Raw genomic sequence first — 26,842 nt, forward strand, 5'->3', positions numbered from 1 at the left:
AAAGTGTTAATTCATAGAAACATAAGATATATTGGACTGGCTAGTTTTATATCAACTTGACACAAGCTAGACTCATTTTGGAAGAGGAAACCTCAATTAATAGAATGTACCCCATCAGATTGATCTCTGAGTAAGTGAGGGAAGCATTTTCTTGGTTGATAGTTGATATGAGAGGGCATAGGCCTTTGTGGGTTGTGCCACCTGTGGGCTGGTGGTCTGAGGTGAAATGGAAAAACAGGCTGACCAAGTCATGAATAGCAAGCCAGTAAGCAGTATTCTTTTATAGTTTATGCTTCAAAACCTTCCTCAAGATTCTTGCTTTGAGCTCCTGCCCTGCTACCTTCGAAGATATCCCATGATGTGGACCTGTAAGCTGAAATAAAGCCTTTCTTCCCCAAGTTGCTTTAGGTCATGGTGTGTTATTATATAAATTTTTAAAAAACTGAATTGTCTATTTTCTCTGGTTTTGTGAATATTAGATACTTCCAGACATGCTGTGTGCAAAACTGTAGTCATATGTGGTTACTGAAACTTCCATTGGAATAAACTAAGACTCAATAAAAATATTAAATCCAAAGTTTAGTTTCTCTGTGACATTAGCCAGTTTAAAGTCCACAGTAGCTGTGCATATCCAGCAAGTGGAAACCAGAGCTGCTCTACACTCCCATCCTCTCAGAAAGTTGTGTAACAAAGCCCACATCAAAGGGAGACAGATCTAGATCTAAATAGCAAAATTTTCTCTGTATGACCCTAAGCAAATCACTTGACATCTCTGAGAGGTAGACTAGTCGGAATGAAATGATCATGGAAGGAAATTAATATATATAGGCCTAACACAACCTACCTACAATAAACACTGAGGACGCTTATGCTTGAAAACTTATTATTTCCCCAACTTCCATGACCATCCTGATCCAGTCAGTCTCTCTCTTACTCTCTCATCCAATATAAATCTACTTCAACCAGATTTTATTCTTAGCTACACTCTCATTCCAGGCCACAATTTGATATCGATGTAAGTATTATAGACAAGTCTGTGGTAAAAAATCATTTTACTGTGGCAATCACCAGTCTTTCAAATTGATCAGTGGCTCTGCTGATAGACCACCAGAAAATGGAGCAAAACTTTTCACTATCTCTTTGGTCATTCCTTACTCTTACAGCATCCTTCCTATATGCTGTATTATCCTTTGCCCTTAATCCACCTCTCTATTGGTCAATGACTTTATAACTAAGTGAATCCATTGAACTCTCCTCCCTTGAATTTTCAAACATGTAATTGATGTTTCTAGGAGTTCTCAAACACTGAACAGTATCTGAACAGATTCAGAACTTGACTTCACTGACTACTGCATCGTCAGTAAGCATCTTTAGTTTTGGAATAGGGTGAAGGGTTGTTTAAACTTTCTCAGATGGTTGAGATGGGAAGACACTAAACAGGCTTTGGGGAGACACCAAACAGTTTGTAGATGTCTTTTGCTTACAAATTTTAAATATTCATTCATGCTGTTTGATATTTACATGGCTGCAACATAAATCTCGGGCATACTTCCTATAGCTACTTAATGAGACCAATATTCTGCCTCACCTGCAGTTCTCACACTTTATCACTCATTGCTGAAACTATTAACACAATCCACTGGGGGCATGCCAAGCTGGAGAATAGATGGTACAGCTGCTTTGCAGAGTCCTGGAGAAACTTCAAGGTTTCATCCTTGGAAACTTTGGCCATCTAATGCATGCTGTGCATCATAAATTTCACAGGTTGAAGAGTTTGCATAGACAGCAGCGTGGTCCTCAGATGACTGGAGTGTCAGTTATATAACACTGTGTACAGGAATGTGTGTCTCCCAGTGGGTACAACATTTACAATTCTAACAAATAAAGAGAATTTTAATGTCTTCAATGTTTGCTTCCATGGCCATGTGATGTACATAATTTATTGAAAGTTTCTCTGGCTCTGGTTAAATCGTCAGCAGTTCTTGAAAGAAATATAACTGAATGAAGCAGACATTTAAGTAGCACCAGGACAGCAATCAAATCACAACCTGGAATCAACATATTAGCAATCAAATACACATACATTTATGTAGTGTTGTTTGATGCACTGAGTAGCCTGTACATATAACATTCATATATATGTAGACATCTAGTATTAATTTTATGTTTATGTAGGATTTTACATCAATTAAAGATATCTTACTCAGAAGAATAGTATTCATATAATTTCCATACAATCATGGGGATAATGAAGTAAAAATCAGAAGCAGGGACAGAAAGGCCCAGTTACACCTTCTATATCCTGTGTGCTATGCGTAGGTCACTGAGAATCTTCAGACCTTCACTTACTCAATTAAAAATGCTCTTTTGGGAGACTTCTCTGTGCCTTACATGAAACACCTCTTCCTCCCAGCATTCTCTTCTGTTTACTCCACCCACCTATGTTCTAACCAATAAAATGGGCCAAGCCAGTTTCTTTATTAGCCAATGACCTTCCTCCATCAAGGGGTGAATGGTAAAACATTAGAGATGCTTTAGTATTCTTCCTAAAGTTGGAAAACAGTACTAAACTGTGAAATATCTAAACTCTCTCAGAAATGATAAGGTATTTAGCTCTTCAGATATTATGGTGTAGATAACAGGGCATTTTTATTCATCCAAGTGTTCTTAGGTTGAACACATCCATGTATTCTCTTAAATTGAATTGATTAATTAAAGTGCATCATATTATAATAACATTTTCATCTCTAAAAACTGACAGTTATTATGTATGGATGTTTCATTTTTCGTTTCATACATACATGGTCTTGTACCCTACTGACCCCCAGCATCCTCAATCCTACTTTCTTACCACATGTTCTAAGACCTGACCCATCCTTTTCCCTCTTCTCATGGCCCCTTTCTCGTTTCCTGATCCCTACCCAAGCTCATTCCTACATGGATGCATGTGCATAGAAAATAAAAGCCAGAGAAAGAACATGTGGCATTTGCCTTTCTGAACCTCACTAGATGTAATTTGCTCCATCCTGTAAATTTCATTTTTTTTCCTTACAGCTGAATGAAATTCCATTAAGCATATGACCCACATTTTCATGATCCATTCATCAGTTATGCTCATCTAGGCTGACTCTATTTCCTGGCTATTGTGAATAGCAATGATATGGCTGTACGTTCTCTGCCATGGGATATGGAGTCCTGTGGGTTTATTCCCAGGAATAGTAAAGCTGTATAGCTGTATCATATGGGAGAACCATGTTTAGTTTTTATGAGGGCACATATACATACATACACACACACACACACACACAGATTTCCATGGTGGCTTCTTTTTTTTTTTTTTTTTTTTTTTGGTTTTTGGTTTTTCGAGACAGGGTTTCGAGCCTGTCCTGGCACTAGCTCTGTAGACCAGGCTGGTCTCGAACTCACAGAGATCCACCTGCCTCTGCCTCCCGAGTGCTGGGATTAAAGGCGTGCACCACCATCACCCGGCCCATGGTGGCTTCTCTGGTCTGCATTTCTACCAATGGTGAATAAAGGCTCCCTTTCCCCCACATTCTCTTCAGCATTTACTATAGTTTATCTTTCTATTGCGGTCTTCTGGCTTGGATAGAGAAGAATCTCAAAGCAGTCTAATTTGCATGTCTGCAATGGCTGTGGATGTTTTCTGTTTCCATGATGACTGAAACATTTATTTCCGCAGGTATTTTTCTCCACAAGGCCAAATGTTCCTTTTCTTTAATGGATAAGAGGCAGTTTTGACATTTTTTCTAGCACTAGCACAATGAACACAATAGTGTTACTACACAGTTTCTTTTCTATTTGCCAAAATCGTGATTCATAAACATTTCTTCACCTGCCCTGTTGCTCTGTGACGTATCACAAACCACTTCACTGTGATAACATGTCTAATCCTCCCAGTAATGTAGTGAAAGTGACTATCGTTTTACTGATAAAAACCTGAAGCACAGACTGTGTGATCAAATTCAAGTCCTTGTGTTTATGTGGCAAGCACCGGCGTTACTGAGCTGTTTCTCTAGCTTTACGTGATATTTTTTAACGTTTTCAATCAAAATGCCTTTTAAAAGCAAAGCTCTCTCCAGTTTACCATGCTCCATGCTCCCTTGCTATCTTATCTTAGATACTCCCAGTGGTGTGGACTACAAAGTTTCTGTTGGTATTTAAACTTGAATTTCATAGTTTCATTATCAATCAAGATTCAGGTATTAAAATAGTCTTGGTCTTTCTCTTACAGGATGGAGAGCCTAATACGGGGAAGGCATCCCCCACAATATCAGCGAAGTCCCTATAAGGAGGCTCGTGCGGCACTGCGGAAGAGGCCTGAAGAGGAGTGTAAGTATGTCTGACCGTAATAACCAAGTTCTAGGTAGATTTCTGGTAAATGGCACAAAACAAGAAATTAGAGAGGTATTCAATAAACACATATGAAATTGACCTGATTTTTTTAAATTACAACAAATACAAGTAAGTACTTTGAACCTCATTTTTCCATGAGTATTCCTCTGGTACTTTAGAGACTTCATGTGGCATTCAGATTTTGTGTGAAATGAGAACATAAAAGTCCACACAGTACTCTAACTCTTTCGAGATTTAGAGATACAACATGCATACATACTAATGTTCTGAGGAGCCTAAGGTAAACACAATTATGAAATGTCCTTAAAATCAACATTTTGCAATTTACTTTGGACTACAGTTCTCTTTGAACATTTTTTCTTTCTTAAAATGCCACACTTTTGAAAAACAGTGTCAACTGGAGAAATAAACGCCTAAGGGTAAATGTATACCCATTTGTCAAACTGAAATTTTATATTTAATAGAATTTAGTAAAGCATTTTGAAAGATGGATGGCACTGTAAAAACACTTTAATCCAATCTCAAACTATTTCATATTAGAATGTGTGGTTGTCTATAGATATTTTCTTTAAATATTTATATCCCATAGCATATAACAGACTTTTGACATGATATTCATATTTGAAGTTTGTAAGATGACTCATGAAACTAACTTTCCTTGTGGTATTTGCATACAGTTATTTTTGGCATACTAAATTGTGCTCCATTATGACATTCATCTAAGTTTTGTCCAATTTTAAGAAATTACATTTCTTAACTGTGAAGTTTGTGCTGAACTCCACAGACATAGATAACATAGTAGATTATTAACTTTATATTTGCATTTTAAATTAGTTTGAAGTGTGGCTAAAGATCAAACACACTGCCTGCATACTCAACCAGTGAATCATTCTCACTGTGTGCTGTATAGTGAAGTCAGTATATACCTCTTGGCAGCAACTTCTATGCCATTCACCAGAGGGTTGAATTATGTCCTATAGCCGTATAAATAATATCCAATAAGAACTAAATGTGAAAGTGAAGACGCTGTTCAACAATAAGCACTTATGAAGAGCCTTGCTATTAAGTACTACCTCTTTTACTGAGTTCATAGGAAATGCTGGGCTTTCTCCTCTTCTGATTCAATAACTCCTCTTCGTTTCTGGTGTAAGTCTATAGATTTTACTTAAAAACTTAGAAGAGAAGTAAGATATGTGGATACATTGGTAAATTGTTCCCAGAGAATTGCTGTTTAGGATAAATAGTGATTTCTATGAGTGAATTATAGAGGCCAGTAGTTACTCAGCTGCAGTTTACTATAGTATCCATTCTGATGCCTATTTCCATAAGTAAGACATTATAGAAACATAGGCATCACATAGCAATTAGATGCTCTGCAGAGCTACCTTTAGCTTCACAGAAATACTCAAGTAGCCACAACTCAGGCTAAATGTTCCACAGAACAAAGCCAGAGTCCTTTATCTGGTTCTTTATCAGAAAATTTTTATTTATTTATTTTATTTTTGTTCTTTGAGATAAAGTTTCACTAGGTGTCCTAGACTGGCTTCTAACCGATGGCATCACACAACATTTAGGAAAGATATGAACTCCTATCTGAAATAGTGGTTCTTAAATTGTGGCATCTAAGTCGGCAGCAGATAAATCATCTGAGAACTCACCAGATGAGCAGAGTCAAAGGCTTATGCCAAAACTTGCTTAATAAATATCTCTCAAGACTAGAGTAGTGGTCTGCAGTTTAAAAAGCAATATTAGGGACTGTGGTGCAAGGTTAAGCATGAAATCATCAGCTAAGCAAGTGATTAATGGCAGACAAGAGTAAGTCACCAGCTTCACAAGACTAATGATGATAGATGTACCATCTCATATTCAAAGCTTATTTCTTTCTGGTATAAACTATATGTATTAAGATACTTCATTTGTAGCTAAGAGTTTTATTGCTGTAATTGCAGTAAATCTTCACAAAAACACTTCCACATACATACAGATACACATATAATCTTCCCCAGAAGTATAGATTGCCCCTTATAAATGCAATGAGGATTGCTCCTTGTGCTCTGATAGGGGAACATCATCTCCTGATAAAAAGACACCATATTTTAGTAGCAGAGAAAACATTGTGATTTAATTGAAGGCACACGAAAAGGTCTATTCTGAAGCACAACACATGTTAGCAATAACCCCCTGCAGTACACTGTGTTGCTTTCATGAATGACTCTGTTTATATACTTCTAAAATGCGGATGGTGGTGGGTCATGCCTTCATCCCTCACGGGACTATTGTGAGATGAAGATTTATATGAAGCGTGTTGCATAGAACCTGGGACACAAAGTTTTATTCAGCCTTTTGATTTCTTCCCCTTCCTTCCTCTTTGTCTCTTTTAACTTGCTAATGTTACTGTCATATGTCAAATAAATCTTTTGTTTGAGGATAGTAGAATACACTTTATATCAAATTTCATTATATTCAAAAATCCATGAGATTATAACTTCAATCATCAGTACTGTCAAAACTGAGATTTTTGTGTTACTCCTTTCTATAGAAAAATAATAATGTGTGATACAGTAGAATCTCCACACAGATGGCCTCAAACTGACCTTGCAACTGCTAGATTATAATTCATTTTATCTGTCAATGCATCTAACACATGGTGTAGTTATGTCCTCCTGATTCCACATGTTCCGCCTAGGCTTGGTTCCACATCCTCTGCTCAGTTCCCAGCGAAACCCGCCACCCCAAAAATACAGCACCACAGAAATCTCAGTAGCATTATCTACCTGTCAAAAAACAAAGAGGAATGTGGAGTTTTGTTCAGAAGACAGGTTCTATTTGTGGAGGGAGGTTTTGATAAATGGCACATTTCACACAGCTATCTTTGATAACCTATAATCTTTTATAGTGTTTTCAACATTGAGACCAACATTAGGTCACCAAACACTGCTCTTAGCTGGTTATTAAATATTAATTTCATCTAGCTGTGCTATAGCTAGCAAGGCTGAGCAAATAGCCAGAAAAAAAATGAGTTGATTCTTGTACAAATAGACTTTTATACATGCCCAAGTTATTCCTCATTTAAAAAAAAGTCAAATAAAAATCTGTTCTCAAAACCATATCCCTGATCAGCTAAAAACACATGTTTATGTTCTGTTCCAAAAATCTCTTTAAAGAGCCTTCTGTAGCAGCCCCATTTGCTTGCTTCATGCCTTCTCCTCTAAAAAAAACCTGATGCAGTTTCCAGCCTGTTGCTCGCCTTGGTCAGCTTCCATTCAGATCACCAATGACCTCTTCATGCTTTTATAAGACTTTTCTATTTCCATGTCACCAATCATAATAAATCCACTGGCTAAAATTTTTATTTATTGTCTCTCAATTATGAGTTAAGCATTCAGTCTTAGGTTCTCTGCTATGTCTTACCAGAAGCTCAGCTTGGGAAGGATCCATTTTTGAGTGCTTTCAAGCTACTGGCATACTTTATTTCTTATATATTTGAAGAACAACTACCACCTCTTTTTGCTGGCTGCCATCTGGGGACACCTTTGAGGCTCCAGATGCCTTCCAGTTTAGCTGCCTGGACACTCTAAATATGGATGCTTATTCTCCCTTTCACAGTCAGAATCTTGCTCCTGTTTAAATATTTTCACTTAACTAAACCAGAACTACCCAATTTTTATTAATATTATTTTATTTTTATTAATTCAAAATATTTTTCTGGAGACATAGTGCCAATCTTTGCCATAGTATCTTTGCCATAGTCTCTTGGATAGAGGAAGGTCACAGTTCTCTGCGTTCTTAGGAGTGGTTTTTATAAGAATCTAACATCAGAAGGTACAATAATATTCACAACACAGTCTTAGAGTTCTACTTGCCATTTGCTAAACTCATCAAGCATTTTTAAGTGCTTTCTGAAAAAAATAAATCATCTGAATGTTTACATCCTTCCAAAATCCATTTGTTAAAATCTGATTACTGACAAATGACAGTAGGGCAATGCTTTGACAGAGTTAAATGGCTGAGAGGATTCATTGTAAATGCAATTGATTTCCTCATAGAAAGGAGCCACCGAGAGGCTAAGAAGCTTCTTCACCCTTCCTATGCTGTGGTCGCATGTGGAGAAGGAGCCACCACGAACCACAAAATGGCCTCACCAAGGTCCCAAATCAACTGCACCTTGATCTTGAAACTGTGAAAAAGGAATTCTGTTGATGAGTCTCCTAGCTTGCCACAGCTTGTTTCACCAGGAACAGATTAACACAGATATTTTAGTGGTCATGACTCTTTTAACACTATACTCCTTTAATTTTCTTCCAGTGTCTCATGTTACCCTCTTGCACACCCAACTGTCTCTTTACAGCCATCAATACTACTTTCTGGAAACAGTGTAAAGTCGTCTTTGTTCCAAATACACTGCCATATACTACCAATACAGCCCACCTCATCACAGTGTCAGTAGCTCCATAATCAGATGACTCATGGTTGATACCTCCAACCCTGACCTCTCTCCACTGCCAGATGATAACTTAACACATCTTAACTGGTTCAATCACATAAAATCCAAAAATCCAAACCTGGATAGCCCATACCCCCTTCAAAGCCTGAGCTTTTTCCAATATTTTTGTTTTACTTTCAAATGATGATAAAAAATGATTTAATCTAAGAGTCATTTCTCATTCCCTCCCACCCATTTTGCAATCTATTTTGATTTCAAAGTCTCTCAATGTCACTTTGTAAGTACAATTTAAATCTTTCCACAAATAAACTTTGCAAAGATTGCAAGGTTCTAAAGAATACTCCCTTAAGTGATTTCCCTAAAATACAGTTCAGAAAGTCTTTCATCTTAACATTACCTTAAGGTTTTACTCAACAAAGGCCTTCCTGTTGGTTATAAGACCTCACAGAGTCCTACCTCTGCTCCCTCCTTCAACTTCGTCATGCACTTACCTCCTTCTCTCTCAGTTCCAACAGCACTAGCATGCTTTTAATCTTGGAACATATTTAGTAGCACAAACATAGAGTATAATGTTGTAGAATATTCTAAGATGTGGTACATTTGTTTATGATGTAAAACATTTGTTTTAATGATGCTAAGGTGTGTTGCATTCTTTTATATTGCATTTCTTTAGCTCTGTGAAGCTGCATTACTTGGCCTTTCTAAAACACCTGATTGGTCTAATAACGAGCTGAATGGCCAACAGCAAGGCAGGAGAGGGATAGGTGGGGTTGACAGACAGAGAGATTAAATAGGACAAATCTGGGCAGAAACGATCTAGGAGCAAGAGAAGGGGGAAGATGGTGGGGCAAGCCACCCAGCTACATTGCAAGCCAGAGTAAGAAGTAAAGAAAGGTATACTGAAATAGAGAAAGGTAAAAGTCCAGACACAAAAGATAGATGAGATAATTTAAGAAAACCTGGCAAGAAACAAGCCAAGCTAAGGCAGGGCATTCATAAGTAAGGAAGAAACTCCACGTGTGATTTCTTTGGGAGCTGGGTAGTGGGTTTCCCAAAGAGAGATAAAAAACAAAACTGGTCTCCAGTGTGTATTTTTTATGTCTTGGTTAACAATTAAATGATCAAGCTGTGTGGGACTCTTTCTGGGCCTCTGCTGTGTTCCATTCATTTGCATTACTGTGCTGTCTCTGTCAGTGTGGCTCTCTAGCATAAATTGAAGTTGGGCATTTTGCACATATATACAATTTTATTTTATACCTTTAAAAAAGAAAACAATCATTTTTCAATTTATATATGAATCCCAGTTTCCACTCCTTCCCCTCCTCCCATTCCTCCCACTTCCCTGCCCTGTCCCCCACCACTCCCCATCCACTCTTCTCAGTGAGGGTAAGGCACATTGCTTTGAGGAAGGACCGAGGCACTCCCTACTATATCTAGGCTGAGCAAGGGATCCACCTCTAGCAATGTTCTTTTTGCTTAGGATTGCTTTGACTATCTGTGGTCTTTTTTGTTTCCAAATAAATTTTAGAATTGTGTTTTCTACTTCTGTGAAGAATGGTCATTAGAATTTTGATGAGGATTGTATTGACCCTGTATATTAGTTTTGATAGTATAGCCATTTCTGATGATTCAGAAGGATGAAAGGTGCTTCCAGGATGTGTCTTCCTCAAGCTATTGTTGTTGTTTTCTTTTATTATTATTATTATTATTATTATTATTAATTTTTATATCTTAAAGTTTTCACCTCCTTGGACAGGTGCATTCCTAAGTAGCTTTTGAAGCCATTATGAATGAGATAATTTTCCTAATTCTTTCTGAGCAAATTTGTTGTTGGCTTCTTTCTTACAACTTTACTAAAAGTGAATATCATATCCAAAAGTATTCTGGTAGAGTCTATAAGTTCTTTTAAATATAGAATCATATCATTTGTAAATCATGACAGTTTGACTTCTTCCTGTCCTGTTTGCATGCCTTTGAAAAATTTTGTTCCGATATACACCAGTGACATTGTCTTAAAGGGATTTTGTTTTTGTCTTGTTATCCGGTTTTGACATCAAGATTAACACTGACTCTGTAGAATTACTTTGGTACTGTTTCTTTCCTTTCTTTCTCATGTAACACTCTGAGAAGTTTTGTAGGATCTAATCCTTGAACTGAGTAAAATTCAGCAATAGATCAATGCAGTATTGGACTTATCTTTTAAGTACTGCTTCAATCTCCTGAATCATTATGAGTCTGTTTATGTTACTTATAACTTTAAATTTAACTTGACTTTAACTTCTTATGTTGTATGCATTTCTAAATTGCAAAAAAAAACTTGAAAAACTGAAAACATAGGGAAAACATGTCAAGATGCAGGAACAAGCAAGAACTTTTTAATAGAACTGAAGTTGCACAAGGAATAACCTGAATTGACAAATAGGAATGAATGAAATTTAAATATTCTTGCACATCAAAGGAAACTATCAGAAAAGTGAACAGGCATCCTACACAATGAGCCAAGTGTTTTGTGAGCCATACTTCATATCATAGTTAATTTCTAGAATATAGAAAGAACTATAAAAGTTATCACACACAACTGTCAATCAGTCATTGGGTCAATGAGCTGAATATTATGTTTAAGAAAACTTTAATAACCTTACCAAACAAAATACTTATATCATGCAATTCTTTCAAATATCAAAATGTCTTAACATTAGCCCTTTTCATAGTGTTATAGCATGTAGTTATGTTACTATCTTCCTATGAGCCACCAGAAGTGAAAGGACCTGATCCTATGCTTGGGATGACTTTACAAATTCCTGGCATAGTCAAGTGTAACCCCAGAGTTCTGGCTGTGTATTTTCCACCATACCAAGGTGTTACATGTCATGTTGCTTAAATTGTTCTTGTATTTCTTTTTCCTCCTACCCCTCCACTACAGAGATTGAAGGCTTATGCAACAAATGCAGAATCAACTGCATCATGTTTTGTACATTGTCTCCCATTTTATTTTTCTCTTTCAGAGATTGGGAGCTGCAACAATTACCCTTGATAAGAAGTATAGATTAAAGATGTCAGTGAATCAACAATTTAAACATCAATACAACTTAGTACTCTGATAAATAGAGGAAAGTCAGTGCACAATAGAAATTCAATGTGGGCTCCTCTGGTGGGAAAAACTAGGAAGTTTGAAATCTCAGCACAAGGAAGATAAAAGCTGGATAGTGAATCCTGGGCTAGCCTGAGCTACACAGTCTGACCCTATCTGAAAAGTGAAACAGCAGAAAAGTGACTCTGGAGCTCTGGTCCTCTAGTCAGCTTCATCTCAGCTGTGCTAGGTTAAAGAGTTCTTATTGTCATAGCATCCTTATTTCTGTGTGATGCCTACCTCTGTTCAGCAGTTCAGCTTTGCATTCATATAAGGGGACAAGGCCTCCCCAGTCTCATACAAGGTTCCTTTATCAGATGACTATCACATACATTAATGGATTAGAAAGCTGGAACTGTACTCAGTTGAATTCTCTATGTGCACACACATAATCAACATATTCCACTGACTACTTGCTTTATCACAGTACAAAGAAAGATTAAAGGGTGGTTAGATAAAGTTGGAAATAACAGCTTGAATATTCTTACACTTTGAAAATTAGTAAGACCTACTATAAACCTAGTACTACCCTGGAGTATTTCAGAAGCATTTTGATAGTTTTATCACTCACAGCAGGACAGTAATAAAAATTATCAGCAAAGAACATACTTAAAAAACACTGCATCCTTGCCTTGCAATACAGCTACCTTGTTACTTCTGCAGCATTGCTCCTAAGATGATGTATTAGACAAAGTTTAGAAAACGTCCGTCATCATTTATCTTTCTCTCACCTGTGACCTAGCAGCTCACTTGTTTGTGTTGAACTTGAACTTCACCAGACATACCCTGTAGTGCATAGCACTTCACTATGAGTGTGTCTCAACCACTGGCATCCATGACATTGAGGAACCAAAGAACAGAGGATCTTTGACAAGAAAGAACAGGTAAAATCAAGAAAACCGAGAAGAAGGCTTTGAAAAGCAAGTCTCGTTCAAGACGTTTTAGTAAAGGGTTGATTTGTTGTCAGATAAAGGACTTTTCAAATAACATCTCACTGCTTAGAATTGTTCTGCTCTTTATCTCTCCTTCATGACCACATTTCTGGTGCCTCTCTGCATTCCTGGAGAGTCTCCTGATAGTCTTCGGAAAAGTCAAACTTTTCATGTACTTCCTGAAGTCTTCCTGTAGTACTTTCTGTAGTTCCTGGGTTGTTCATGCAACACTTTGTAGTACTTCTTCCTATAGTTCCTGGGGTGTCCATGTGGCACTTACTGACAAACATATTCTCCTCTCACCTGCATGTCTTCTAGCCCTCTCGGCTATAAGCAGCTTACAGATAAAAACAGGTAAATTTTATGTATCATTTTATCTCTAGTATTATCTCATAGCATTTGACATATAATCACCTCCTGAAACAGTGAGTAGTCATGAAAGATACAGTAAGCTGCAGTAGGTACAGTTAAAAGGATAGGTGGAATTCTATGACATCCAGCAGACTACTTGTATATTCCAGTAGCAATCTTGGTGAAGTGCCATGCAGTTAAAGATCGGCTGTCATTCCTATGATTTACAAAGACAAGATTGAAAAACATGCTTGTGATTTTTGACAATGGAGTTCTTTACAGTAAATAATTATGTAATGTTTCTTTATCAAATCAACTCCATGTAAAGAAACGGAGGGGTGAATACTGATGCAGGGACTTCTCCAATAAATCAAGCAAACTGCTCCCCTTTCTAACTATAATCAGAAGTGAGATTTTAAAATGTCATATAAGGAGTTGGAGAGATGACAGCTCTTAAGAGACTTGGTGCTTTTCCAAAGGACCCACATTTAATTCCCAGAACCCACCTGTCACTCTAGCTACAGGTCATCTGATACACTTCTCTGGGTTCCATGGAGACACACACATACAGCATACATTTACACACACACACACACACACACACACACACGTAAATATAAATTTTGTTTTGTTTTCCAAGAAAGGTTTCTCTGTGTGACGTTGGAGCCTGTCCTGTAACTAGTTTCTTGTAGATTAGACTGACCTCTAACTCACAGAGATCTGCCTGCCTCTACCTCCCAAGTGCTAGGATTAAGGGCTTGTGCCACCACTGCCTGGCAACATAAATTTAATTTCTAAAACTTTAATTTATCAAATAAGCATGTAACAGTCTGATAATCAGATTATCATAACTATGGCAAATAGCACAGATAATTGTTATTTAAGATTACCATTATTAAAAGCTCTAGCCTTTTAATAACTGGTGCCTTGGCTCTAAGACTGATCCTTGAATTCCAGTGGCCTCTGTCATCTGCATTGCTGAAGAACTCAGGTCCACTCAGCTTCTGCCATTCTTTTGTATTCCATAGGGAGAATCAACCTCACTATGACCCTGACCTAAGGCTGTTGTCCCTATTTCTGAATGTGTGTCCCAGGCAACCTGGTGAGGACTGAGATATTTCTTCAAGAAACCTACTTTCTTCAGTAATGGAACTTTGTTCTGTTGCATCTTTTTTTTCAGAAGTAAAATAGGCAAGTAACATTTCATCACTCCTTGTTATACTTCAAGATGAGGTTGCCATGAAAATTTCAAGATTTTTAGATAGGTAACAGTTTTGGTGTATTCCTCATACGATATTTAGAACTTATACATATATGTATGTATGTATGTATGTATGTATGTATGTATGTATGTATGTAACTTTCAGGAATTGGCTCACCCCATTGTGAATGTTGCCAGGCACAGTAAGCTGGCAGGCTTGAAACCCAGCATTGCAGTTCAAGTTCAAACAATATCTGCTAGCAAAGGAGAGCTCAATCTTTTCCTGCTAAAGCCTTCAACTGACATAACCACCCATATTACAAATGCAATATGTTTTACAAAAAGCCTACCAATTTACAAATTATCCATATTCAAAACAATCTCCTAGACTGGGACTGAATGAGCATGGGATCAAACTGGACCCTCTGAATGTGGCTCACAATTGAGGCAGACTGAGAAGCCAACAATAATGGCACTGGGATTTGTCTCTACTGCATGTACTGGCTTTTGGGGGTCCTATTTATTCTATTTGGATGCATACCTTCCTAAGCCTGGATGGAGGGGCAAGGGCCTTGGACTTCCCACAAGGCAGGGTACCCTGCCCTCTCTTAGGACTTAGGGGGGAGGATGAGTTGGGGAGCAGGAGAAAAGTGGGAGGAGGGGAAGAAGTGGAAATTTTGATTCCTATTATCTATAAAGTAATAAAAATTTATCAGAGGAAAAAAATTAAAAAGTTGGGGTAGTATCTTTGAACAATGGATAATATATTAATAAAGCATTATTTAACTTAAAAAAAAACAGTCTCACAGAAACATCTAGAGCATAGGTTGACTGTCTGTCTGGCACTTTGGTCCAGTCACACTGCGCATTAATCTTCATAAGAGATATTTGTTTGCTTCCTTTGTCTGGCCTCTCTCTTTCAAAGGCTCTGAACTGAGCTTAGCTTAAATGACTCCCCTGCTGAATTAAACTGTAACTCTTCCAAGCCATTCCCTGCTGTAATCTTGCCATGTTTGTGGGTTGGAGAACGCCATCCAGAGGAAACTTCCCACTAATGACGAAATCCAAGCCAAGACAGGACTCTCATCACTCTGCCTTCCTCTTTCCATGAGAATTCTCTGGTGCTGAGTCTTTACTTTCTGGAAGTTGCCCACTTTCATAAATTCCTCAAGAGCTCCCTTAGGCAAGGCAACATGAGAATCCACAGAAATAATGATTTTGAAACCTATCTAAGAAAACCCTGAAATTTTTATTGTTGTTGATGGTTTGCTTTCTCTCCACTCTGCCCAGATTTTCTGGGTTCATTCTTACTGCCACTGTTTTTCTACTTGCAGTACCCCAGTTGCTGTTCACACTGCAGTTTTTTTTTTAATCAGGGCCACACCATCATAATTTCCTTCACTGTCCCTCTGGGGGACTCCTTTCAGATCATTCTTCAAAATTCTGTCTCAGCTTCTGTATATTTCTCTAAGTTCTGTGTCCTCCTTTCTACATCTCTGTTTCAGATTGCTCAGATCCTGGTCTAATCCATTTTCTTTTCTTTTCTTTCTTTTTTGTTTGTTTCTTAATAGTACTTTTTTATTTTTTTTCTTATAAAGAAAGCATTTTTTCAGGTTATTTTATTTATTTATTTATTTATTTATTTATTTATTTATTAAAGATTTCTGTCACTTCCCCACCGCCGCCTCCCATCCTCCCTTGTCAGCCCAAAGAGCAATCAGGGTTCCCTGCCCTGTGGGAAGTCCAAGGACCACCCACCTCCATCCAGGTCTAGTAAGGTAAGCATTCAAACTGCCTAGGCTCCCACAAAGCCAGTACATGCAGTAGGATCAAAGAACCCATTGCCATTGTTCTTGAGTTCGCAGTAGTCCTCATTGTCTGCTATGTTCAGCGAATCCGGTTTTATCCCAGGCTTTTTCAGATCCAGGCCAGCTGGCCTTGGTGAGTTCCCAATAGAACATCCCCATTGTCTCAGTGTGTGGGTGCAACCCTCACAGTCCTGAGTTCCTTGCTCGTGCTCTCTCTCCTTCTTCTCCTGATTTGGACCTTGAGGTTTCAGTCCGGTGCTCCACTGTGGGTCTCTGTCTCTGTATCCTTTCATCACCTGAATATCTGTTTTTCCCCAAGTTTCAGGTTACTGCCCTTTTTATATCTCTCTAATCTAGACTTATAAAATGCTAATGTTGCCCTAAGGAAATTTCTCTTTTCTCCTAAAGTAAAAAGTTTCCTTTTATTTTCCACTGATCCATTCCAAACACAACACTGAAACTGTCTCATTCACTTCTGTGCACTGAAACCATCTTATTTACCCCTGTGCATCCCCAGGTCTGTTACTTGGTCTTTCTCAAAGGCCAATGGGCTCCAAACATAGGCTTTTGCTCTTCTCCTGTTAGCCACAATGTAATAACTTCAATAACTTATTTGACATTTTTAATTCCGCTTAGGACAAAGCAGATGTTCTTCACCATAAGAATTGGCCATGACTTTTTATTTCTATCTTAATTCACCAACCTTTGACAGGTGGTGGGAATTCACACTGAGTATTAGTTTTTCTTTAGAAGGACACAGAAATCATTTTCAGGATAAAATATTCCAAAGAGGTCAGTGACCACCCCAGCTCCATCAATGGATGCAGAACACTGATGACCAAACAGTTTTGTGTGCTCAGAAATAAACCTTCTATGAGTTACAATCTTCTCCAAAGTCAAGATGCTCCAGGGCCAGTTTACTAAAGCTAAAGCCCTGAACTCACCCAAAGAAATCCAAGTATTACTTCAGTTACCAAAACTATCTTTGTAGATTTATATTTATTGAGGAAAAAACAAGCATTGGAGGATTGACTTGGGTACTTATATCAGTGATCTATTCAAGAATTCATGCCATGCCTCTTTTTAAATCCTTCCATGGCAGAACTTCTCACCTGACCTTTGTGGATTTAATCTCCCTTCTAAAGGTCCTTGCAACATCTTGTGCCACATATGGTAAGAGAGGATGGCCCTCAAGTTGTTCTCTGGGGGTTCATCTATTCCACCAGATAGTTGTATCCGCAGAACCAAACATGGAACCACTTGAGTTCAGTCTCAGGTGTGGCCTGTTTCTGATGAGCAGGGACCATACCTTACTTGATTAGAAACACTGGGCATGCATAAAGGTTGATACATACTAGGACCTCTAGTAACCTGTGTTTACTTCACTCTGAATGTGAGTCGAGCACTGGTCTTCTGGTTTTGTGTTCAAGGGATAGAGTACAAGTTTTCTATGAAAACTTGCCTGCCTCCCAAAGCCTAAAAAGAGAGAGGATAGTATCCTTCTCTTGAGTAAGATGTGTCCTCACATGAGAGCATCACAAATTCTTCTCTACAGATCCTCCTTCCATGTGATAATTTGATGCTCATGTAGAGCCACAGCCTTTGGAAGTACTGGAACACAAAGCTGTCCCAAGGTATCTACAGTTGATTGACAGCTTCACTCATGGCTAGCCTTGAGACTCAGGCAATTTACTCAGTTACTCTTTCTGTGATGTTTCTTCATTGGGAAGAATAGTAAAGATTATTTAAGTTCATGCACAGTAAATCCTGAACAGAATTACTGGCATGCAGTAAATACTATACTATTCTATAAGTGTCCCTTTGCTAATTCACATCACAGTGATATGACTTCCTGTTTTGTGACCTTCCTAGGGAAAGTGAATAACTCATATTCATCTAGACAAGACACCAACATTAGACCAAAGAAAGGACTTCTGGGGTCTAGTTTGGGAAATTCATAAATTTACCTAGGATGACTTACTACAGATTACACAACTGAAGAAAAATCTCTCTCTCTCTCTCTCTCTCTCTCTCTCTCTCTCTCTCTCTCTCTCAACTATCAACTGCCTTGGGGGGGAGGAGGTAATAGCTTTGTGAACTCCTCTTCTTCCCCATGAGGAAACAATGGGTCCAGTTTTGTGTGGGTTTCCTAGTAGAAACTATATTAACCTGGCACCTTTGCATCTTTCACCCCATAGTAGTAAGCAGGAAATCAAGGCTGGGAAGCATCTGCATGTGTGAAGCTGACTTTACTGCTTCCTAGAAGAGAAAAGCAAGTTCCTGGAAGAAAGACATTGCCATATTTTAGTTTTGACCTGTTTGTGCCAGCCAAGAGATGGAGGGAAGCAAATAGTCACAGAAGATGCAAAGGTCTAGAAAAGTCAGTAGAGGGAGTGATCTGAGATCACCAACTTCCCATTTCAGGATTGCAGACAGTTCCAGGGAGTTTTCTCACCCTCTGTGGTTTTGTCTCTGTTGTCCTATGGGGCTCCTAAGCTTCTACCTGCTATATCTGCATCTGTAAAACCAAGTGTATTGCATTGAGCTCAGGACATGTTCTAAATTGAAATAGATAAGACTGTCCTTGTGGTTTAAAACGATGGATAAAAGATAAATATCAGGCTTCCTCTCTGAATTGTCAGATGAAATTCTGTGTATAAGAAACTCAGATTATCAATTAGGAAACCACTGTGTGTTAAATACATCAGCTTCCTGAAGTGAGTAAGTGCAACCACAGCCTCAAGCAGAAAAACTCCTAACAAAAATGGTAAGCTGCTAACTCTTTGCTCCTAGGAAGCAGGGACAGTGCCCCTATGGCTCCATGGTTACCAATAGCATGGAGCCCAGGGGTGGGTGTGTTAAAATGCTTGGCAAGGTGCTGTCCATTGAATAAATTAATTAATGACTAACAAAATAATCTTCATTTAAAAAATACATACTTCCATTTTTGTTCTCTTCCACATGAAATAAAAAGGCAAGTCATTAAGTTGATGGCATTTTAAGCCACTTACGTATTTATGAATTCATGTCTATTAGTGGTTCCTGATGGATCCATTAACAACCCAACCTCCAACCAGCAGAAGACTGTTTTCAAGTCTAGAATATGTAAGTGTTCCTGTGAATTAAAAGTTTTGAAAAACAGGAAATGCTTTCCGGTATATTTGGAATATTCTAGCTTTTTTAAATTAAACCTTGGTGTTAAATCACAGTAGATGATTTTAAGATAATTGAAATTAATTCATTTCAAATTAGTACACAAAGGTTGCTTGTGTTAAAAGATTTCAAAATGTTACCTGGGATACAGGCTGAAGGAAAGGGTCCAGTCTAATATTTTAATTGATTGTTTAATTAATTAATGTTGTTCCCACACAAGTAAAACTCATGAAATCTTTGCATTAATAATTTTTGTAAGTTCAGCTACATTTTATAGCAGATGTCCAAAAACCAGACATTGGGTTTTATTTTGTGCAATTCTGAGCATCTGTAACACACAGCACAGACAAATACTTCCTTACTAAGTGAAAAACTCAAAACATATGTGACTTTTTGAGTCATTTGCCTGGGTACCAAAGAGTGAATAGTGTTACTGCTCTCTCTGCTTGGAGGTCATTGAGTTTTCACTTGTAGCATTTGACACACCATGTGTCTGCCAGGTACTGTGGAATGACACAGAGCATGTCCCGCGCACCTTGGTAGCGTTTGACACACCATGTGTCTGCCAGGTACTGTGGAATGACACAGAGCATGTCCCGCGCACCTTGGCCCTTAATGCTGCCTTTTGATGTCAACACTGCAGAGCAAATGTAACAGCTCTGCACTCAGCTGAGCTCTGGCTGGCACCCACAATGCTTTGGCTGGATGCCACTTCCAGGCAGCCTCTGACATGGAATGTGTTGGCTTAAAGCTTTTTATAAGCCATTATCTTTTTCATATTTTTCTACCTGTAGAAAAACTCTTTAATTTATTTATTTACTTTACATCCTGACTGCAGTTTTCCCTCCCCCATCCCACTCCTTCCATTCCTTCCCCTAACCTCCACCCCCCCACATCCACTCTTCTTTTGTTTCTGCTCATAAAGGGGCAGACCTCCCAGGGCTATCAACAAAGCATAACTTATCAAGTTGCTGTAAGAGAAAGCACCTCCCTTGTATTAAGACTGGGCAAGGTAATCCAGGATGAGCAAGAGGTTCCCAAGATCCAGCCAAAACTTCATGGAAAGCCCCTACTCTCATTGTTAGGAGCTCCACATGTAGAGCAAGATACACAACTGTCACAGAGATGTAGACAGCCTAGACCAGTCCCAAGGAGGTTCCCTGGTTGTTAGTTCAGACTCTGTGAGTTCCTATAAGCCAGGTTAGCTGTTTCTGTGGGTTTTCTTGTGTTGTCCTTGACCCCTCTGGCTCCTACAATCCTTCCTCCCTCTCTTCAGCAGGATTCCCCTCGCTTGGCCTAATGTTTGACTGGGGGTTCTTGCATCTGTTTCCACCACTTACTGAATTACTCTCTGATGACAACTGGGGTAGTCACCAAGCTGATTACAGTAGGTGGCCAGTTCATGCTTCGTATCCACTACTGCTAGGAGTCTTAGCTGGGGTCATCTCTTTTATTTCCCCCTCCCAGGGAGATACATGCATTCACCCCTTTGGGCCCTCCTTGCTACCTAACCTCTCTGGATCTGTGAATTGTAGCATGGTTATCCTTTACAGCTAATATCCACTTATGAGTAAATACAAGTTTGTCTTTCTGAGTCTGGGTTACCTCACTCAGGATGCTTTTTTTCTAGTTCCATTTACTGACCTTCAAATTTCCTGATGTCATTGTTTTTAACATCAGAGTAATACTCCATGGTGTAAATGTACCACGTTTTCTTTATCTATTCTCCAATTGAGGGGCAACCAGGTTGTTTCCAGGTTCTGGCAATTATGAATAAAGCTGCTAATGAGCATAGTTGTGAAAGTGTCCAGTTGTACGATTGAGCATTCTTTGTGTATATGCCCAAGGGTAGTATAGCTGAGTCTTAAATTAGGTTGTTCTTAATTAAACTTGTTATAAAATTAATTAGAAAGGGGAAGGGGAAAAGATAATTTAAACTAATTCTTTTTAAGCGTAATTTTACGTTTTATTTTAATTTTTGAGAATTTTACATATGAATGGGGTATCTATATCAATTCTACACCTCCCTTTCTCCATGTAACTTCTCCCATATCCCTCACTTCCTCTCAATTTTGACCTCTTCTCCTTTATTATTATTACATTTGTACTCGCATACATGCTTATATACATACATATCTGACTAAATCCATTTAGTATACAATGACCAAAAACAACTTGGCAGGAAAAGGATTTGTTTCACTTATACTTCTAGGTAACAGTGCTTCACTTAGGGAAGTCAGAAACTCTAATAGAGCAGGAACCTGGAGGCAGAAACTGATGCAGAAGCCATGGAGGAGTCCTGCTTACTGACTTGCTCCACATGTCTTTCTCAGCCTGGTTTCTTATAGAACCCAGGACCACCAGTCCAAGGATAGCACCACCCACAATGGGCTCATCCCTCCTCCATCAATCACTAATTGGGAAAATGCCATACAGCTGAATCTTATGGAGATATTTTCTGTTGTGATTCCTTCCTTTCAAGTAACTATACATTGTATCTAGTGACATAAAACTAGCCAGTACCATGTATATGTATATGTGTATATGTGTGTGCATGTGTACATATATATGTGGCCGATCACTTATAACTAGACAACCTATCAAAGTTCATCTCTATAGAAGACCATTTCTTCTCTCATCAGTCATTGCCTGTAACTCTTCATCTATGTGTTGGTTCTTTTGAAATTTTCCTCCAGCAACACTGGATGGAGCTTACGTATCATATATAAAAGACACTGTCTTATATCACATATCCTGACATTCTGGCTCTGACAATATTTCTGTCACCTCTTCTGTGATGTTACCTGAGCCTTAGGTGCCTAGTTTGTATTATAGAAGTATCAGTTGGGGTTGATCACCCAACTACCCATTGTTCTCCACATTTTGACCAGTTGTGATATCAACATAGTCTCCCTCTCCTACAAAAGTAGCTTCCTTGACAAAATGTGAAATCTACACTTACCTCTGGATAAAAGTACATTTTTGAAATACCGTTATAAACTATTGATTTAGGAAAGTGGTAGTAATAGATTCTCACCTAGAGTCCATGACATCACCAATCACTGACTGGGTCTATAGTACTAGGATTGGTTTCCCACCTGTTGATTCAGCATTAATTCCAAACAGACGGCTATAGGTTACCCCAAAGATAAAAGTGCTACTATTACATTTTGGGGTATATTTTGCCATTCTGGTATCTACTGTGGTTCATAGACTTGATAGCTGGATCAGATAATTAATTGTTTTCTCCCTCAGCAGCTCATAAAGAACTTTCAAATACCATGGATATAGTCTTTGGTGGGGGGAGGTTTCCAGGTCCACTCTAGCTGGATTTCTTCAAGTCTAGTCTGAAGCACAGATTCTCAGCATTGGTTACCCACTGACTTATGGGAGACACATGTGTACTGAAGGTTTCTGCAGAATGACTATGGCAGAGAAGTAAACTGGAGTGACAAAATATAAACACTGGAAGTGATTTTTATTGAATATGCAGCTATAACACTTGGGAATATATTGCTGATTTGACAGATGAGATGTGAAATACAGAGCATCTCTGGCATAGGATAATATGCATTAAGTAGCTTTAATGGCTTTTTGTATTTACAAAGAAATCAATAGCAGTCAGGAAGGGCTGAACAAGTGTATGAGTAGCCACCACCCAAATGTATTGCTCCCTCTAGGATCAATGGCTTTGTTTATTAAATAGACATAATTTATATTTCCAATGCTACATATCATCTACTCTTTTATTAAGTAGCCCATGATGTGCCTATTTTCCAGTTTGCTCTTTTGTCTGCCTAGAGTTCAGCTTCTAATTGCTTGATAAATTTTATTTTTGTCTTTTTCTGGCTTATTGAACATTATTACAGAAATAAGTCTCTCATGGAATTTCTTTGTAAGTGATTAAAAACACACCTTTCACTTTCAGTAGTCATCTAATGTTCTAAATCAAAGAAAAATAAATATTTGTCAAAAAAACTCATTTAGTATATTATGTTGACATTTATGTAAACTTTTCTATAACTTATTTACTGTAATACTTAGTTAAATTTAACTTTCTGATATTTTATTCCAAATTATGGGATTATGAGAACTAAAAAAAAGACAAAAAGTTTCCTGGTATGTATTCAAGAGTGGCAAAATAAAGTTTTTTAATTAGCATTTTTGTTGGCTAAATCTCTTCTTAAGGAAAAATATATTCAGTTGGGAAGGAAAGAATTTTCAAAAGAAACATTAGCCAATTACCAATTTTCTTCTACTCTATCAAGATCTGAGTTCTGTGACTTTACCTTGGGGGACATGAAAAAATTCACTCCAGTCAAGGAAACATGAAAACCCCTGAAATAACTGCAACCAAATCTAGCTTGATGACCCAATGAGCTTATCAGAGAGCACTAATGAGAGCTTACTTACTCGAGCCTGCATCCTGGAAAACCCCAGTCCACCATGGATGATGGATGGCTTGTGAAAGGTGAATCCCTGGAGCTTCCTACACAACTCAGACAGCTCCACCTGAGTCTCCTCTACCAGCAATTTGTTGTTTAACTAATCTTGGTGATAATCCTCATGAGTCTTGAAACTTTGAGTTCTCTTTGATTCTTTCCCTCCTAAAGACTTATGAACCTTCCTTCTGCTTAAAAATTTGTGTTTGGTTAAAGGACATTTCTGTATTTTGTATACAGTTTTACTATGTAGTTGGAATGGCTTTGAAACTTGTGCTCCTCCTGGTTTAGCCCTCTGAATCCTTGTATTATAACTGGTGAACGGTTACTTTTCTATTGCTGTGAAGACACCAGGACCAAGGCAAATTTGAGAATAAAATGTTTATTGGGGCTTATAGTTCCTGAGGGTTAGAATTCATGAATATCACAGTTGGGTGCATAGCAGCAGGCAGGTAGGCAGGAATATCATTGGAGTAGTAGCTGAGAGATAGTTACACCTCCTCCTCTTAGTCCTTTCTAAATAGTTCCACTAACTGGGAACCAAACACTTAAATATATGATCCTATTGGCCCATTCTCGTTTAGACCACCACAGCCATGGTCTATCCTCTTAGCTGTAAAACTTTTGCAACTGTGAATCTGCAGTCACCAATACCTTAGCAGAAGTAGATTCCTTGTCCTTATACCTGGTTTCTGGCAGATAATCACATCGTCCCTAGCATCAGGACTTGCCATGGACTTTGACCTCAGCATGGTCTCCAGTAGTAGAACAGACCACAGCCCTCTGCTGCTGCATGAGTCATAGACACCATCTCAATAGCCCTTGACAAGAGCACAGACCAAGAACATCCACATGACCCTCATTGGCCACATGGGTCACAGACATCAACACAGACTCCAGCTACAGTAGGACCACGAGCCCAGACATAACCCTCGGTGGCAGCATGGACCTGGTCATCACCATGGCCTCAGGTGTCAGCATAGGTCATTCACATCAACACTGCCTTCAGTGGCAACACAGCCCACAGACATCAGCATGGCTTCAAACTGCAGCACAAACCACAGACATCACATGGCTGGGAACAAATGCCACAGACATTAACACAGACCCTGGCTGCAGTAGGACCACAGACCCATACATGGACCTCATGACAGCACTTATTGGGGGTGGGAGGTGCTGAGTCGTAGTGCAAGCCCGAGGCATATCCACACCACCTTGTCACCCCTACTGGGCAACATGTTGCTCCATCCACTGTAAGTTTTTCTCATACCTATCACCTCTCTAGTTCCATCTCTCTTCAGCACTCATTCGCTGATAGCTCTATTCCTCCATCCTTCCCACCTCTTCATCAAAGAGTAATTCATCACAGTGGCATTGGAAACTGCAGCATGTCAGTATATGTATATCCCAGGCAGTTTTTTACGCAAATATTCATTGCAATGAGTTGTTAGTCTGGTTCAAGGATTCTAGTTTCTGAAGCACCATAAATACTGGACCATTGCTGAGACTCATCTTAGATATCCTGCTCTTGTCTAGAGTCAGGGTGATGGTGAAGCTAGGCAGGGTGTCCTGTGGCACGTTCTGTGCTAGTTCCTGGCTGCTACACACCTCCCTGCCTTTGGTATTTGCTGCCATGAGGCTGACTAGACTCAACCTTTGTGTTTGGAGCCTGCACACTGCTGCTCTGCACTGTCTCCCAGCAGGGCAAGAGGCACAGGCTGTAGCCACAGCGGCTCCATGTTGGTGGGCAGCCAGCCAGTGGGCCTCGGGCCAGCTCTACTCAGCAACAGACATGTCTCTGCAGGAGTTCCAGGCCACTGTACACCACGCTGTCCCCACACGCCACCCTTTCCTCAGTACAAGCATGGCCATTGTGCCTGTAGGCTGTGGGTATTGCCGCTGCCCCACACTTCCCATCTCACAGCAGGGCAAGCAGCACAGGCCTGATCCAATTAGGGGCCTAGGCCCAGCCCTATTTACCAATGAGCTGTTTCCACAGGAGCTCCAGGGAGCCACACACCTCCCTGTAATTGGTGCTGGCAACCCCAGGACTCATCAGGCATAGGAATGACTTTTGTTCTTATAACCTGCTGGCTGAGCTATAACAGCAGAAGGTGTGCTCCTGGCCCTGTTCTGCCATCTTTCCTTCCAGCTTTGTGAGTTCACATTTTAAAAGCATCTTCCTGTAAAACTTGCTTTTTTAATTATTTATTTTTTTTAGTTTTACTGGATTTATTGCAGGCCCCAGAGACTCCTCTCCTGCCACCTTGTCTCCCCCTTGGAGACTCCATGGGTCTCTCAGACTCTTGGTCTCTCAGATCTCAGACCCTGGGGGGGGGGGGGGGTAGTCATGGGTGCTGGTGTCTGTCACCATCTTTGTTTTCTGTACATTGATTTTTAAAACCCAAAGAGAAAGAATATAGTTTAGAAAACATTTGAAAGTCCATTAGTAAATTATAGAATTACCAAATTGATTAAATTCCCCTGAGTTTGGCTCTGGCAACGTGAGCCTACATTTTCCCATCTATAAAATGTGAAATATGTCACTGTGTCACCAAGACCTTTGCTCTGAATTTCTAATGTTCTAGAAGGGCTTTGTGCCTAGGAAAAACCTCAAATCTAATGGAAATTTTTATTTTTAAAATTTAAAAATTTTCAAATTAAATCTTTTTTGATATCTTTAGTTGAACTTCAAATTTATTGCGTTTTTAAATCTGTCAATGTTAAATTATCTCTTTAAGACTTATTTATAGGCTTTGTACCATTTTAAAAGTATTTTCTTTTGTTCATAAATATAATACACTTGCTTTTATTTATTTATTTATTGTACATTTCAAGTCCTGATATAATAAACAAAACTCCCAAGGACTGAAATAAATCCCACATCTAATCAGTTATATATCTTTGGGTATAGAAAGCAAAAGTTCTCTTAAACTTAATGAACTGTTACTAATCATCAGAATAGAATTCTCCTGTTTTTTAATTAAAAACATAATAGAGTAATTCA

At 38.7% G+C, this 26,842-nt stretch overlaps 1 protein-coding gene across 2 annotated transcripts in view; it reads left to right on the forward strand.

The window, feature by feature from the left end:
- Nucleotides 1-4,253: 4,253 nt before the first annotated feature.
- Nucleotides 4,254-26,842, forward strand: part of Lrrc7 (leucine rich repeat containing 7) — a 307,126-nt gene continuing 284,537 nt past the window's right edge. For both annotated transcript variants that reach the window (XM_050149461.1, XM_050149462.1), the window contains exon 1: nt 4,254-4,350. In XM_050149461.1, the coding sequence (XP_050005418.1) occupies nt 4,254-4,350 (97 nt within the window). The remainder of the gene's footprint in view (nt 4,351-26,842) is intronic.

This window comes from Alexandromys fortis, unplaced genomic scaffold (genome assembly GCF_014885135.2).
Source record: "Alexandromys fortis isolate MF-2015 unplaced genomic scaffold, M_Fortis_MF-2015_v1.1 scaffold_68, whole genome shotgun sequence".
NCBI lineage: Eukaryota > Metazoa > Chordata > Mammalia > Rodentia > Cricetidae > Alexandromys > Alexandromys fortis.